The 15666-nt window shown below is 37.1% G+C and overlaps 1 protein-coding gene across 5 annotated transcripts in view; it reads right to left on the bottom strand.

Annotated features, from left to right (window-relative positions):
* Positions 1–15666, bottom strand: part of NCOA1 (nuclear receptor coactivator 1) — a 274844-nt gene that overhangs the window by 93703 nt on the left and 165475 nt on the right. For all 5 annotated transcript variants that reach the window (XM_017526915.2, XM_037737771.1, XM_017526933.2 and 2 more), the window contains 2 exons: positions 11337–11503; positions 3642–3739 (listed from right to left, as the gene is read on the bottom strand). In XM_017526915.2, the coding sequence (XP_017382404.1) occupies positions 3642–3739; positions 11337–11503 (265 nt within the window). The remainder of the gene's footprint in view (positions 1–3641; positions 3740–11336; positions 11504–15666) is intronic.

Below are 15666 nucleotides of genomic sequence, written 5' to 3'. Positions count from 1 at the left end.
TCTTGCTCTGTCACCCAGGCTGGAGTGCAGTGGTGCCATCTTGGCTCACTGCAACCTCCGTCTCCCAGGTTCAAGTGATTCTCCTGCCTCAGTCTCCCGAGTAGCTGGGATTACAGTCATGTGCTACCATGTCAGGATAATTTTTTTATTTTTAGTAGAGAGAGGGTTTCACCATGTTGGCCAGGTTGGTCTTGAACTCCTGACCTCAAGTGATCCACCCGCTGTGGCTTGCCAAAGTGCTGGGATTACAGGCATGAGCCACCACACCCGGCCCAGTATCAGGTATTCTTTATAGCAGTGTGAAAACTGACTGTTGGCTGCCCACCTTACCCTGCTCCTGCTGTTTGCTCTCTGTAGGTAGCACAGGACAGGGAAAAGTACCTTGTTGCTGCTGAGGGATCCCTCCAAAAGGAAGGTTCCACCCCAGCCCCTTACACTCAACCAGATTGTTTCTACCCTCTTCACCTCCAACTTCATTGGCATCTGCTTCAGCCACTTCCTCCACTATCAGTTCTACATCTGGTATTTCCACATACTGCTCTGCCTCCCGTGAGCCACGCCTGCATGTTGGCTCACACACCTGCTCAGGTTGTTGGTGCTGGGGCTCATTTAGCTCTCCTGGAACATATACCCCTCCACATCCTACAGCTCTGCGGCCCTGCATGTGTGCCATGCTGTCATCCTGCTGCAGCTCTGGCTGGGCCCACAGCCTTTCTCCAAGAGCACCCAACACAGCAAGAAAGCCCACTGAAATCCACCCCTTTCCCTCAGTCACTCTCAGGACCTGGCGGGGGATGGACTCTGTGCCCATCCACATAAACTTTGCCAAGTCCAACTCTATGCAGCCTACATGGAGGTAGGGGCAGCTGCTGCCTGGACCAGGCTGTGAGGGGCGTGTATGGGGCACATAAAGAATTCTCTCAAGCAAATAAAAAAAAAAAAAAAAAAAAACTCTCCCTCTTTGTCAGGGATACCAATGAGCTGTAGGTTGAGTCTCTTTACATAAACTCATATTTCTTGGAGATTTTATTCATTCTTTTTTATTCTTTTTTCTTTATTTCTGTCTAAGTTGACTGAAGAACTGGTCTTTGAGCTCTGAGATTCTTTCCTCAGCTTGGTTGATTCTGCCTTTAATATTACCAATTATATTATGAAATTTTTCTTATAGTGAGTTTTTCAGCTCTATCAGATCAGTTTGGTTCTTTCTTAAAATAGTTATTTTATCTTTAATCTCTTCTATCATTTTATTGGATTCCTTAGATTGGGTTTCAACATTCTGAATTTCAGTGATCTTTGTTGCCATCCAGATTCTGAATTGCCATCCAGATTCTGGGATTACAGGTGCTCAACACCACACACAGCTAATTGTTGTATTTTTAGTAGAGAGGGGGTTTTGCCATGTTGGCCAGGCTGATCTTGAACTCTTGACCGCAAGTGATCCACCTGCCTCGGTCTCCCAAAGTACTGGGATTACAGGCATAAGCCACCTCGCCCAGCCTGTTTATTTGTTTTTAACTACAATCATCTTTTCCCCTAGTAAAGAATATTCTGATTTCCTTTGGGAAATTTTCATCTCTGCTACATAAAATCTTATGGGATTCTTAATCAGGCCATTGGGAGACTTCCTCCTTAAATGTGAATCTTGAGAAGAATTACAAAAAGCTAAGCATAGCAAAAGTATATTTATTCTAGCAGCAGGGCACTGCCTGGATGGTTCTTTCTAAGACACCATTAACAAAGCTTTTGCTTTCTAGCCTCCTTATGATACCTTGATTTCATTCTGTTTCCAAGTATGGTTCTACGATATCCAAATAGCATTCCAATAAATTCATATTTGCTGTTGGATTCAGTTTGCCAGTATTTTATTGTGGATTTTCACATCAATGTTCACACAGCCAAACATATCACCAAGTAATAGGATGGTGGCAGGTGGTAAGCAGGGGCAGAGATAAAGATGGAAATGGGAAATGAGCATAAGATACCTATTTATTTTCCTCCAGCAATTTATATTAAAAATTTTCAAAATACAGCAAAGTTTAAAGAATTTCTTAGTGAATACCTGTATATCCACCGCCTAGATTCTACCATTAACATTTTTACTATACTTGTTACAACACTGTTTTCCAACATGCAGTCATATGTCATATAATCCACTTGACAGGTTGTGAAAAGAATGTAACGACAATAAGAAATCCACATCCATCACACATACTAGCTCCCCTTACCAGTTATATGTGCATGTACCTGCTCAGAGAGTAGTTTCCATCCTAGTTTCAATGGCCAATGTCTTTTATAATTCTACAAAATTATGTGCTTGTTCCCCTAATAAGACCACTAAAACCAAGAGTCTGAAGCAATAAAGCGGCTGCATAACGTGGTAGGGAAATAAAAAATATAGATTCAGAGGGAGAAGTTGCTAACAAGAGGCTTGAAAATATTTAGCATTTATTAATTATTAGTAGTATTTATTTATTACAGGAATGAAGTATGAGAAGAGGTAAAAGCAAAAAATTACATATTTGAGTATCATCTCTATAGAGGTAAAAAGTGAAGCAATGAGAATACATGATATTTCTGGGGCTGTAAAAGCAAGAATTGAATTTTGAAACTATTCTTACATTAGCAGTAGGTAGAGGGAATTATGGTTAATACAAAGACAGGACAAGGTAGGGTAATACCACAAAACATATAAAGGAGTTAGAAAATAAAGAGACCTATGCAAGTCTGAGTAAAGAATATTTCACCAGGGAGGAGAACCTTGAGGAAAGATAAGGAAAGGAAAATTTTTGTTTTATATATCCTTGCATAAATAAATATACGTAATTAGACCTAGAGTTAGAAATTGTACACTGTGAGAGGTGAGTGTATATATACATATATATGTCTTTAAACATTCACATAGGAGAGAAAGCACTTAAAGTAATGAGGATGCTTGATAATAAGACATCTGTACTGAGATTGCAAGGAGTAAAGATTAGACAGAAAATGCAGAGGTGAAAATTACATAGTAATTACAAAGTCATTCAAATTTAAAAGTTCTTCATATTACAAAGTGACAGTTAAAATAGTAATTCTCTTAGAATATTTAGATAAACAATTTAAACATTTTTATTCAGAAAACGTCGCAGAAAATCATGTACTGCAATAAAATGAGGGATCCTTCACTCAAAAGTAAAATTCTATGATATACATATAGATAACACTAGTTAGCTAAGTAATTCTAGTATTTTATTTTCCCAACTAGTCTAACCACTGCAGAAATAAAAGGCAAAGCCATACAATAAGCTTCAGTTTTCCATCTCACTGCTTAGAATGCCTTCATGAAAATTTCTTATGTTCATTATTCACTTCTGATTCTGAAACAGTAACAACTGTCAAATGTTCTTCATGATAAAATAATTATAAAAAGTTCTTTACTTTGTTTTATAATTAACTGGATATAAGGCATTAAAAAAAATTAAAATGCCTTATATCCAAGGCATCTTGGGAGGCAGGGGTTGCAGTGAGCCGAGATAACACCACTGCACTCCAGCCTGGGCGACAGAGTGATATCCTGCCTCAAAAAAAACAAAACAAAAGAAAAAACCGAATTGGCTACAACAAAGATTTTAATCACTTTCTGAGTCAATGAAGGCACCTACCTCCAAAAGAAGAGGTCCCAAGGATTCCTTTTCTATCACTCCTTGACTACTTGATGAGATGTCTGATTTCTGTACGTCGTCATCAGTTGTTGATTTCTCTGTAATAAAGAAACTTAAAAAATCACATATCTGAAAAGGTCTCATTTCCATAAAGGTAAGTTTATGAAGACATAGATTCACCAAATTTCAAATTCAAATGACATTTAGTCAGTATCTAGGCACTTTCACACTAACCTTAATTATACTCATGTTATGGATTATAAAATGGAACATCACAAAGGTTAAGTAATGTATGTGAAAATTATATAACTAATACATAGTAGCATGAAGATTTGAATACTACATCCAGTGTTTCAACAATGAGAAAAATGCTATAAATGTAGCCTTTTTAAAAAGTCCATGACAAAAGTTTTAAGAAACGGATAAGTTGTAAAAGAATAATTATTTCCTCAAATTTTCTATTTCTTTTTCTGATTTGATCAAGTACCATTAAAGAAAGAATGAAAATATAATTTTTCCTTTTGAGAGCCTGCATGAACTCACTAACATTTCACATTCATGCTATGATGCTCTGATTGATAAAACTGCAACTGCTAAGTAATTTAGAGTTCTTTTGTGAGGTGATATTGCATATCCCATCATCTTAAAGCAGCATTATACTTAAATAATAAAAGTTTCTTACCTGTTAGACTAGTTAACCAAAAGCCAAATATGGTATTATTGAGCATAGAAATTCATATTTTCACTTTAAAACAGGAAGTATTTCATCAGGGTTGGGTGCAGTGGCCCAATCCTATAATCTCAGCACTCTGGGAGGCAGAGGTGGGAGCACTGCTTGGGGCCAGGAGTTTGAGAACAGCCTGGGCAGCAAAGCAAGACCCTTATCTCTACAAAAATTTTTTTTTTTTTTTTTTTTTTTTTTGAGACGGAGTTTTGCTCTGGTTACCCAGGCTGGAGTGCAATGGCGCGATCTCGGCTCACCGCAGCCTCCGCCTCCTGGGTTCAGGCAATTCTCCTGCCTCAGCCTCCTGAGTAGCTGGGATTACAGGCACGCGCCACCATGCCCAGCTCATTTTTTGTAGTTTTAGTAGAGACGGGGTTTCACCATGTTGACCAGGATGGTCTCGATCTCTTGACCTCGTGATCCACCCGCCTCGGCCTCCCAAAGTGCTGGGATTACAGGCGTGAGCCACCGCGCCCGGCATCTCTACAAAAATTTTTAAAAATTAGCTAAGCATGGTGGTACATGCCTGTAATACCAGCTACTCAGGAAGCTGAGGTAGGAGGACTGCTTGAGTCCAAGAGTTTGAGGCAGCAGTGGGCTATAATTGTGCCACTGTACTCCAGACTGGGTGTCAGAACGAGACCATGTCTCAAAAAAAGAAGGATTTCAAGTATTCCAAAACATACAGAAACTAACAGCACATATTAATATAGCCATCATTCGGTTTTCAAAGATGTTAACGTCATTTGCTTCAGATCTTTTCTTTTTAAATAAACACATGTTGCAAATACAGTGAAAGCCCTGCCCTCCCTCCTCTCTTTTTTCAGAAATAACCATTATTCTGAGATTGTCATAATCATTCTAAGCATGTTTTTATACCTTTACTACATACGTATGATTTCATAAACAATATATGATTGTTTTGTGTTTTAAAGTTTATATAAATATATAGTTATGTATACCATTAGCCCTCCAAATTAATGGGTTTCACATCCACGGATTCTACTGACCACAGATCAAAAATATTTGAAAAAAAATTGTGTCTGTACTGAACACATATATTTCTTTTATCATTATTCCCTAAACAATACAGTACAACAACTATTTACATAACCTTTACATTGTAGGAGGTATTATAATAGTTAATCTAGAGATTATTTAAAGTACATGGGCCAGGTGAGGTGGCTCATGTCTGTAATCCCACCACTTTGGGAGGCTAAGGCGGGCAGATCATTTGAGGTCAGGAGTTCAAGACCAGCCTGGCCAACATGGTGAAATCCTGTCTCTACTAAAAATACAAAAATGAGCTGGGCGTGGTAGCACATGTCTGTAATCTCAGCTACTCAGGAGGCTGAGGCATGATAATTGCTTGGACCTGGGAGGCGGAGGTTGCAGTGAGCCAAGATCACACCACTGCACTCCAGCCTGGGGGACAGAATGAGATTCTGTCTCAAAAAAAAAAAAAAAAAAAAAAATTACATGGGAGGATATGCGCCAATTATATGCAAATATGATGCCATTTTATTTTATTTTTTATTTTGTTTTGTTTTCTTTTAAGAGAGAGGGATCTTGCTATGTTGCCCAGGCTAGCCCCAAACTCCTAAGCTCAAGCAATCCTCTAGCCTCAGCCTTCCAAGTAGCTGAGATTATAGGCTTATACCACTGCCCCCGGATACTACACCATTTTGTATCAGAGATTTGAGCATACTGAGATTTTAGTATCAGTGGGAGGTCATGGAACCAACCCCCCACAGATACCAAGGGACAACTGTACAGACATTTTCAACTTGCTTTTTTCACTTAATATCATGTTTGAGATTTAATCACATTGATACATGTACATTTGATTCATTCATTTTAACTGCTGTTAGAGTATTACATAAGTAATCCACAGTTGATTTCTACTCCCCTACTGGTAGGTCTTTTGATAACTACAGTGCTATAATAAACTATTTTTGGTATTTCCTCTTTTGTAGATGTGTCACAGTTTCTTCAGGATAAATACGAGAAGTGAAATTGTAGGATTGTAATGTCTGCATAATTTATATTACTAGGTATTAATATAAGACAAGCTGCTCTCCAAAGAGGTTGTAACATTGGTTTTGCATCTTCACTGAAAAACAATAACATAGTTTTTAAGTTTTGCAGATCTATGGTGTAAAATATTATCTCACTTAATATTTATAATAATGACTTTTGTGAGCTATAATTTGTATGACATACAATTAACTTATTTAAAGCACACAATTCAATGATTTTTAGTATATTCACAGTTGTGCAACTACTATCAGAATCAATTTTAGAATATTTTCACCACTCACCAAAAAAACTCCATTCTTATTACCAGTTACTCCCATTTTTCCAATACCCCTAGCCTGAGGCAATGACCAACTTATTTTTTATCTTAATGAATTTGCCTTTTCTGGACATTTCCTATTAATGGAATCATGCAATATGTGGTCACATGTGATTTGGCTTCTTCTTTGGCTTAGCATAATGTTCTCAGGGTTCAACCATGTTGAAATATTGATCAGTACTTTATTCCTTTTTATTGCCTAATAATAGTCCATTATAGGAGTATATGGACTTTTATATATCTGTTCATCAGCTGATGGACATATGGGTAGTTTCCACTTTTTAGCCATTTGTGATAATGTTGTGAACATTCATGTACAAATTTTTGTATGGACGTGTTTTCATTTCTCTCAGGGATACACCTAGAAGTGGAATTATTGGATATGATAGCTAGCTCTATGTTCAACCCTAAACTCTCCAATTGAGAAACTGTTGGACTGTTTTCCAGTGTGGCTCCTTCATTTTCCATTCCCATCAGAAGTATGTGAGGCTTTCAGTTTCTCACCCACACTTGTTATTACCTTTTTTTTTTTTTCTCTCCCTAAGATACTCCTTGCTTTGTTGCCCAGGATGGAGTACAGTGACACAATCATAGGTTCACTGCAACCTCAAATTCCTGGGCTCAAGCAATCTTCTCATCCTGGCCTCCCAAAATGCTGGGATTACAGGCATGAGCCACAGCACCCAGCCTTATCTGTCTTTTTGATTACAGCCATCTTAGTGAGTGTGAAATGGTATCTCACTATGATTTTAGTTTGCATTTCCCTAATGGCTAATGATATAGGGCATCTTTTTCATGTGCTTGTTGGCCATTTGTACATTTTCTTTGGAGAAATGTCTATTCAGGGTCTTTGCTTATTTTTTAATTAGGTTATCTTATTATTATTATGGTGCAGGAGTTTCTCATTTTAAGATATATTTCCTTTATCATTTCATGTGTTTTATTACATGAAGGTAAGGAAGGCTTTTGTTTTTAAGCAAGTTCTAACCAACATAAACTATCAAGTTCAAGTAGATTAAATAATTTTTGTGTGAAGTGCAAAACATTTAACATTTTAGGGAAAACCTAAGGTAGGAATGGCTATGTGACTAGTTTCTGGCCTAAGGGAATGTGAACAGAAGTGACATGCAATTTCTGGGTCTTATCCGTAAAGGGAAAGAACCACGCCTTCTTGTTTCTTTCTTTCTTCTTCTTGTCAGCTGGGACTTGGACAAGGGAGCTATGTCTAACCACATGGATAATGGCAATACCCTAGGAATGGCAGAGCAAAAAGGATAGAAGGAGTCAATCCCTGACACTTTTCTAGACTGTTTAAAACCACTGTATTTTGGGTGTGTTGTTCTACTTGCCTAGCCTATATCCTAATTAATATGTTTCATACTTCTTAGTAACATGTGAATTTGCTATAACTTGATTTTGTCCATGTTAGGCATAATCTATCATGCTATCATGAAAGGCAAGAATTTAACATGCTTACACCAACTTGCTACACAAATTACTCCTCCTCTCATACTTTCAGTATAGTCTTAACAATTTTTTTGAGTAACCAATATTTGATATCTATGTTGCTATGGCCACATACTTTATAAGGGAGCCAAGGTGTGTGTGTTATACTTTACATTTCTTATATTGTTTCAGCTTTTGTGTAGTTTAATTCAACCCTAAACTCCCCTCCAGAGCTGAAAAATTCATCTCAATTCAGTCAACTGGCAGATACTCTTTAAGTGTTCCTTTCCCCCACCCACCCCCTGCCCCCTGGAAATATTCCCTAGAGTCCTCTAACCACCTGCTCCAACTGTGACTGGCTATTTTCTAGGCTGCTGCACAACTGTAACTCTGGGGCTCCTTTTACCTTTCTTAAGATTAAGAAAGATTCCATAGTTTCCCTGAGTTAAGATCTTGTGCTTCTTTCTAGCTTTACTATCTTGGATAAGACAGAGATTTCTGAAACAGGTATAATAGAAGGTAATACCTTTGAGACTTTGAATGTCTGAACATGCCTATCTGGCACTCATAACTTCAGCTGGATGAACACAGAATTCTGGGCCTAGAATCCTAGTTTTCAATGTTGTTATTGAGAAATGTGAACCTATTCTGAAAGCAATCTAGTGTGTATGAGACCTGCTTTTTCTTCTCTCTTGTTTTTCTCCCTGGTGTCCTGAAATGTCGCTAAATTGTGCATTAGTATGAGTTTCTTTTTTTTCAACAACTGCACTGGGCACTACATGAGGGCTTTCAATCTGGAAACCAATATTCTTCTAGTTCTGAGAACATTATTTTGGCATTATTTCTCTTATCATTTCTTCCCTTCTATTTGTTTTATTCTCTTTTTCTGGGATTAATCATATGTTAGACTTCCTGAACTAATCCTATAAGTGTCTTATTTTTTCTCTCATTTTCCATTGCTTATTTTCTAAGATATTTCTTCAAATCTCATCCCTTCATTCAACAAGTCTGCATTGAAAGCCTACTATGTAGCCAAGTGATATTTTAGGTACTGAGGATATAGTCATGAACAAATAGAAATCCTTGCCCTCGTGGAACTCTAGTGTGGGCAGGCAAATAATATATAAAATATGTAATATGTCAGATGTAAAAAGTACTGTAGGGAAAATAAGGAAGGTGTAAAAAGATGTACAGATTTTGTTTACTGGTTTTTAAAATATTTCAAATAGGTTAGTTAGGAACAACTTCACTCAAAAGATGTATCTGAGCAAGGACATGAAAGGGGTGAATAAAGTATGTGTATATCTAGAGAGAGTGTATTCCAGACAAAGGGAACAGCAAAGTGTAAATATCAGGGGCAGAGTGTGTCTGCAACTGGTGTGTGCAGACAGTGTGAGGAGGCAGAGTAGAAACAAGGTAAAGAGGTAAAATTTTTTCCAACTATCCTAAGTTCCAAATGCTATTTCTGGTTTTGAATGTTTCGTTTTGTAGCAATTATTCTCATTTTATAATGAAATACCATCCCTTATGTCTCTGAAGGACTGGAATCTTTTTAAGTTTTCTTCAGCTCCCTGCGTTGTCTCTGCTTAATGAGTTCCCTTTTTTCTGTTTGTTTGATTGGTTTGCTCTCTTTTATATTACAGACTTTCCTCCAATACCTGGCTTTTTGTTCACATTAAATAGTTAGCTGGAAGTTATGTGAGGAGTGGAGGTAAGATAAGGAGCTATTTTTTTCATTTGAGGATCATCCCACATGACTTTGCCCTCCGACTGCTCAGTAGACTCAGAGGAATCCTGCCACCCTCAATTTAGGGAGTATGAGCTAGGCTGTTAGTGTTTTGAGACCAAGCAAGGAAGGGTGGCATAGAGCCTCTTGTTGGTGCTCCCCTCTGCAGTTTTACAGTACAGTTTCTCCTGTTGGCTAAATCAGTTGTCACTATACTGTTTTCCAGCTTCTAAGATCTTAAAATTACAAAACTTTAATGCTAATAATCCGAAGTTCTCTGGGGTCTGTCATTCTGTTATTTGTGCGGTTACTCTAGATGATGTCTTCATATGTTAAGTAACTTTGCAGTGTAAAATCACCCTCAGAAGTACTTTTTCTGTGGCACTTCCATGGGGCCAGCTTGTGGGATTATTTCTTCAAAGCGCTTTGCCTTTGTTTATGGTAGGCAACCAAAAGCTTTGATGGTATGGGGTTCCCAGTAAACGTAGGAAGTATAAATACGAACCTTAAAAATACACCAGCCTGGCCAACATGGTGAAACCCTGTCTCTACTAAAAACACAAAAATTAGCTGGGCATGATTGTGCACACCTGTAACCCCAGCTACTCGGGTGGCTGAGGCAGGAGAAACGCTTGAATCCAGGGGGCAGAGGTTGCAGTGAGCTGAGATTGCACACCACTGCACTCTAGCCTGGGTGACAGAGTAAAACTCCGTCTCAAAAAAAAAAAAAATCAGTTTTTTTTTTCAGAGAGGAGCCCAGGTAGAGATAAACTTCCTCAAAGAAGTGGAGAGATTTTTCCCTTCATAGAGTTACTATCCTAAAGAACTCCTATTGGCCAGGCATGGTGGCTCACGTCTGTAAACTCAGAGCTTTGGGAGGCTGAGGTGGGTGGATCACAAGGTCAAGAGTTCAAGATCAGCCTTGCCAAGATGGTGAAACCCCATCTCTACTAAAAATACAAAAATTAGCCAGCCATGGTGGTGGACGCCTATAATCCCAGCTACTAGGGAGGCTGAGGCAGGAGACTCACTTAACCTAGGAGGTGGAGGTTGCAGTGAGCCGAGATGGCGCCACTGGACTCCAACATGGGCGACAGAGTGAGATTCTGTCTCAAGAAAAAAAAAAAAGAACTCTCACTGTCCTAAAGAACTCTATGCCAGGGCCTCAGGCCAAACTCCACAACTTGTGTCTTCTGACTCAATCCCCTATGATATTGAGTCCCATAATCTCCTAAAACAACCAGGTTTTGAGTTAACTTATTAAGACATTTTAACAAGAAGATTCTCAGGTTCACTCTCTAAAATAAAAAGGATCTTAAAGACACTTCTATATAAAATTATAATGTTCAATGTGATTTCTTAATAAAAAAGTAAAATCATATATTATAAATATCTTAATAACAAAGCACACAGCCATGTTTTTTTTTTTTTTTTTTTTTTTACCTTGTTCCATTCTCTTCATTAGCTGTATCTGATCTACTGTTTTCTTCAAAATCTTGCATTTGTCTGGTTTTACACTCAAGCTGTCAATGTCACTAATGTTGGCAGACAGTAACTCAGCTAGTTCTTCTAAATATTTATTTTCTTGCTCCCTGCGCCTCTTTTCAGTGCTGTCACACAAAGAAAATCCAGTTAGTGTACATTTGTATCACCATATTTCCTTCTCTGATCAAGTATCTAATGCTTACACATTTAGTCAGATCTTTATTTTTATTGAAAATATAAAACCAGATTTAGAAAGTGACATAAATTCACATCTAAAAAGCAGATACTACAAAATACCAAAGTTTAGAAAACAATTCTGGCCAAAATATATAAATTGACTGCTATAACAGATGTATTTCTCCAATCATATATATACCTTGAATATTTTCAAATAACAATTACTAGATATTAAAAGTAAACATAATAAATACACTAGTTGGATTTGGAACTACTTTATATTATGAATAACTTCCTGAAGTAGAAAAATCTAAATTTACAAATAACGGTTATAAATTAAGCAGGGAAGACAATACTAGAATTCAACTAAGTTATAATCAGAAATCTGATAAAATCTTATTTCTTATAATGATTAAACCATTAGTTGATCCTCATCAACAAAGTATCCATTCAAAAGCAAAATAAGAAGGCTAATAATCAGAAATGAAGGTACAGTGAACAATGTATTCTGTGTACAGCTGTGTCCTAAAAGAAATATTTAAAAAATCGATTTATAAGTTCCCATAAATGCAATAAACAAACAATTTATTTTAAAGAAAAATAATGAGAACAAGGAATAACAGTGCATACAGTACAGGTAGCACTTTTTTAAAAAAAGTATACCAAATGTATTGAATGACTATGATTCATTTTTGCTTTCCAGTCATTAGCCCTGGTTTATTTAGCCAAGTCATCAGGCAATTTGTTTTGTGACACATATAAAGACAGTGAAGCATGACTTTGAAACTTTGTAATTATCAAACTAATATAATAGGAAAAATTGGTCACAAGTATCTCTGTTTTATAAGCAGCAATAAAAATCATTATAAATAAATAAATAAGATGTAGCTCCCAATTATTTGGAAAACAAAGAAAACAGGCCATTATAATACTATGCGACAAGACTAGAACACTACAAAAGTATACATCTAGACCTAGAAAACAAGATACATGAACTTAGTGGTAGGGAGAGGCTGGTTTTCTGAAAGGAAAAAAAAAAAAACACAACTTTTTCAAAGGTATAAAGTAAGAGTGAAAATACCAAGATAAAGAATCTACAAGTGGTTCAATATAGCTAAACTACAGATGATAAGAGACAAAAGGGCAAGTGATGTGGTCGAGATCAGATCACAAGGGATCTTGCATGCCATGATAAAAAGCACGGTATACTGCTTAAAAGCACAGGTTCAGCTGGGTACAGCAGCTCACACTTGTAATCCCAGAACTTTGGGAGACAGAGGCAGAAGGACAGCTTGAGGCTAGGAGTTCAAGACCAGCCTGGGTAACACAACAAGACCCTGTCTCTAAAAAAAAAAAAAAAAAAAGAAAGAAAAGAAAAAATTAGCCAGGAGTGATGGTGTGAGCCTGTAATTCCAGCTACTCCAGAGGCTGAGATGGGAGGAGTGCTTGAGCCCAGGAGTTGGAAGTTGTAGTGAGCTATGATTGTGCTGCTCTACTCTAGCCTGAGCAACAGAATGAGATCCTATTTCTTAATAACAACAACAAAAAGGCACAGACCCAAGCTTCCTGTCATTTACTAGACATACAACCCTGGACAAGTCACTTAGTGGCAAGTTAACTTTCCTAAGCTTCAATTTCCTTATCTGTAAAACTGGGATAATGACATTACTTCCCAGGGTTTTGTATTAAAAAAGAGGATACATGTAAAATGCTTGGCAGAGTTCCTGGCATATACTTTTAGCTCAGTAAATGTTATCTATTATCATCATTTGTATTATGATCATTTATTTTCAGGGAAATGAGGAGCCCAGAAGGGCTTAAGAAGAATGAGTGGCATGACCAGATTTGTAAGCTCCCTAAAGACAGAAATGGAGTCTCACTCCATCGCCCAGGCTGGAGTGCAGTGGCACGATCTTGGCTCACTGCAACCTCCACCTCCCGGTTCAAGCAATTTTCCTGCCTCAGCCTCCCATATCGCTGTGATTATAGGTGCATGCCACCATGCTCGGCTAATTTTTGTATTTTTTTAGTAGAGATGGGGTTTTACCATGTTGGCCAGCTTGGTCTCAACTCCTGACCTTGTGATCCACCTGCCTCAGCCTCCCAAAGTGCTGGGCAGGCGTGAGCCACCGGGCCCACCCTCTCTTGCATCCTTAAAGCATCAAGCAAATGGTGCTGGCTGAAGAGTATGCACTTAATACATACTTGAGTTGAATTGAAAATGTTAAACAAGTATAAACACAGCTACCTATGATTTTGAGATTAATATTTTAAGCCACTTTCTCCTAGAAAAATGAATGAATGGAGAAGAGGTAGCAGGAGGGAGATATGAGGTATCTCACCCCACCGAACAGTTGCTGAGAAACTCTCCTATCCAAGGATCTGTGTACAATACTGGCAATACCCTGATGTCTAACAGATGCTCTTTATGATTAATGAATTCACATATGTTTGTAGGGACAGAAACATTACAAGGTGGTATCATACATAAACTCAGTTTCAAAATTATAAATTTTCAGTTTACCATGTCAAATACATCATTTTGTTAAAGCTGAAGCCCATATTTCAGTTATAAACCTCAAAGAGATCATCCTTTCAAGTATTTTTAAAGCAAATATGAAGATTATTATCTTTAAGATATCTAAAGAAGAGAAAAAGATGTGAAACTTATATATTTGTAATGATGTTACATACACAAAAACATCAAAGAGCATCTACAGATAAACCAATAAAACACATAAGAAGATTCAGCACAATGGATGAATTTGAAGAATAACAAAAAAGAATGACTGGTTCCATCACATATCAAGGCAAGTATCATAAGAAAGCTCAGAACCAGATCTCTATATATACAGGAACTTGATTTATAATAAAGGTAACAGCAAAACCAGTCAAGGGTAATGTTATTACTGATAATTAGAAACACAATAAATAAATTAGGTCCCTACATTACACCATACACAAAAATAAATTACAGATTAATCAAAACCCTAAATGTGTATTAGAAGAAAACATACAAAAATGTATTTAAAGCCTTAGAGTAGAAGAAAAATTATTAAACAAGACCCTAAAAAGCTCGACACATGAAAACCTAAGGCTTTGTATGTCAAGAGACATCATAAATAACGTTAACCAACAGGTTGGAAGAAGATACTTGTATCAATTATAAGCAAGAAAAGGTTAGTAAGTAGAAAATTTTAAATAAGTCTTAGAGATTAAAAAGAAAAGAACAAACAATGCAGCAGGAACATAGGCAAAAGATACAACCAAGAAATTCACAAAGGAGAAAAATATAAATGAGTAAAAGACCAAAAAAAGATGATTAATTTATCTAATTATCATGGAAATGCCCTTAAAACTATAACCCCATACCCATTAGATTGGCAAAGTGTTAAAATGAGAAGAGAACAGTATTAGTAAGAATGTGGGAAAAGAGGAATTCTCAATGCCTGTTATTTGAAAAACAATGTGGTACCTACCTGGTAAATATAAAAATTTACATAAAGAAACTTTGTGTTTTTTTTGAGACAGAGTTTTGCTCTTGTTGGCCAGGCCAGAGTGCAGTGGTGCAATCTTGGCTCATTGCAACCTCCACCTCCAGGGTTCAAGTAATTCTCCTGCCTCAGCACCCTGAATAGCTGGGATTATAGGCGCCTACCATGACATCTGGCTTTTTTTTTTTTTTTTTAAATAGAGACGGGTTTTTACCATGTTGGCCAGGCTGGTCTCAAACTCCTGACCTAAGGTGATCCACCTGCCTCGGCCTCCCAAAGTGCTGGGATTACAGGAGTGAACCACTGTGCCTAGCCAGAGAAACTCTTATGTATAAAAATAGGAGATACGTGTGAGGATGTTTGCTGCAGGACTGGCTGTGACACTGAAAATTTATAACAAGCTGCTTATCTCTAGGGAATGTATCTGTAGAAAAATATATCTTTCAAATGTGATATGTTCATATAATGCAATACTAATCAAAAGTTAATAATAGGGCTGAATACGTCTATGCATATTTAAATCTCAAAATCCATGTTGAAAAAAGTATAGTATAGAAAATATATAGTATTATATAAATTATGTAAATTTAATATTCTATATGGCTCAAAGATATCTG

The sequence above is a fragment of the Cebus imitator genome, unplaced genomic scaffold, assembly GCF_001604975.1.
Source record: "Cebus imitator isolate Cc_AM_T3 unplaced genomic scaffold, Cebus_imitator-1.0 Scaffold1, whole genome shotgun sequence".
Classification (NCBI taxonomy): domain Eukaryota; kingdom Metazoa; phylum Chordata; class Mammalia; order Primates; family Cebidae; genus Cebus; species Cebus imitator.
The sequence above is the reverse complement of the archived record's forward strand: the minus strand, read 5'-3'. Positions and strand labels throughout refer to the sequence as shown.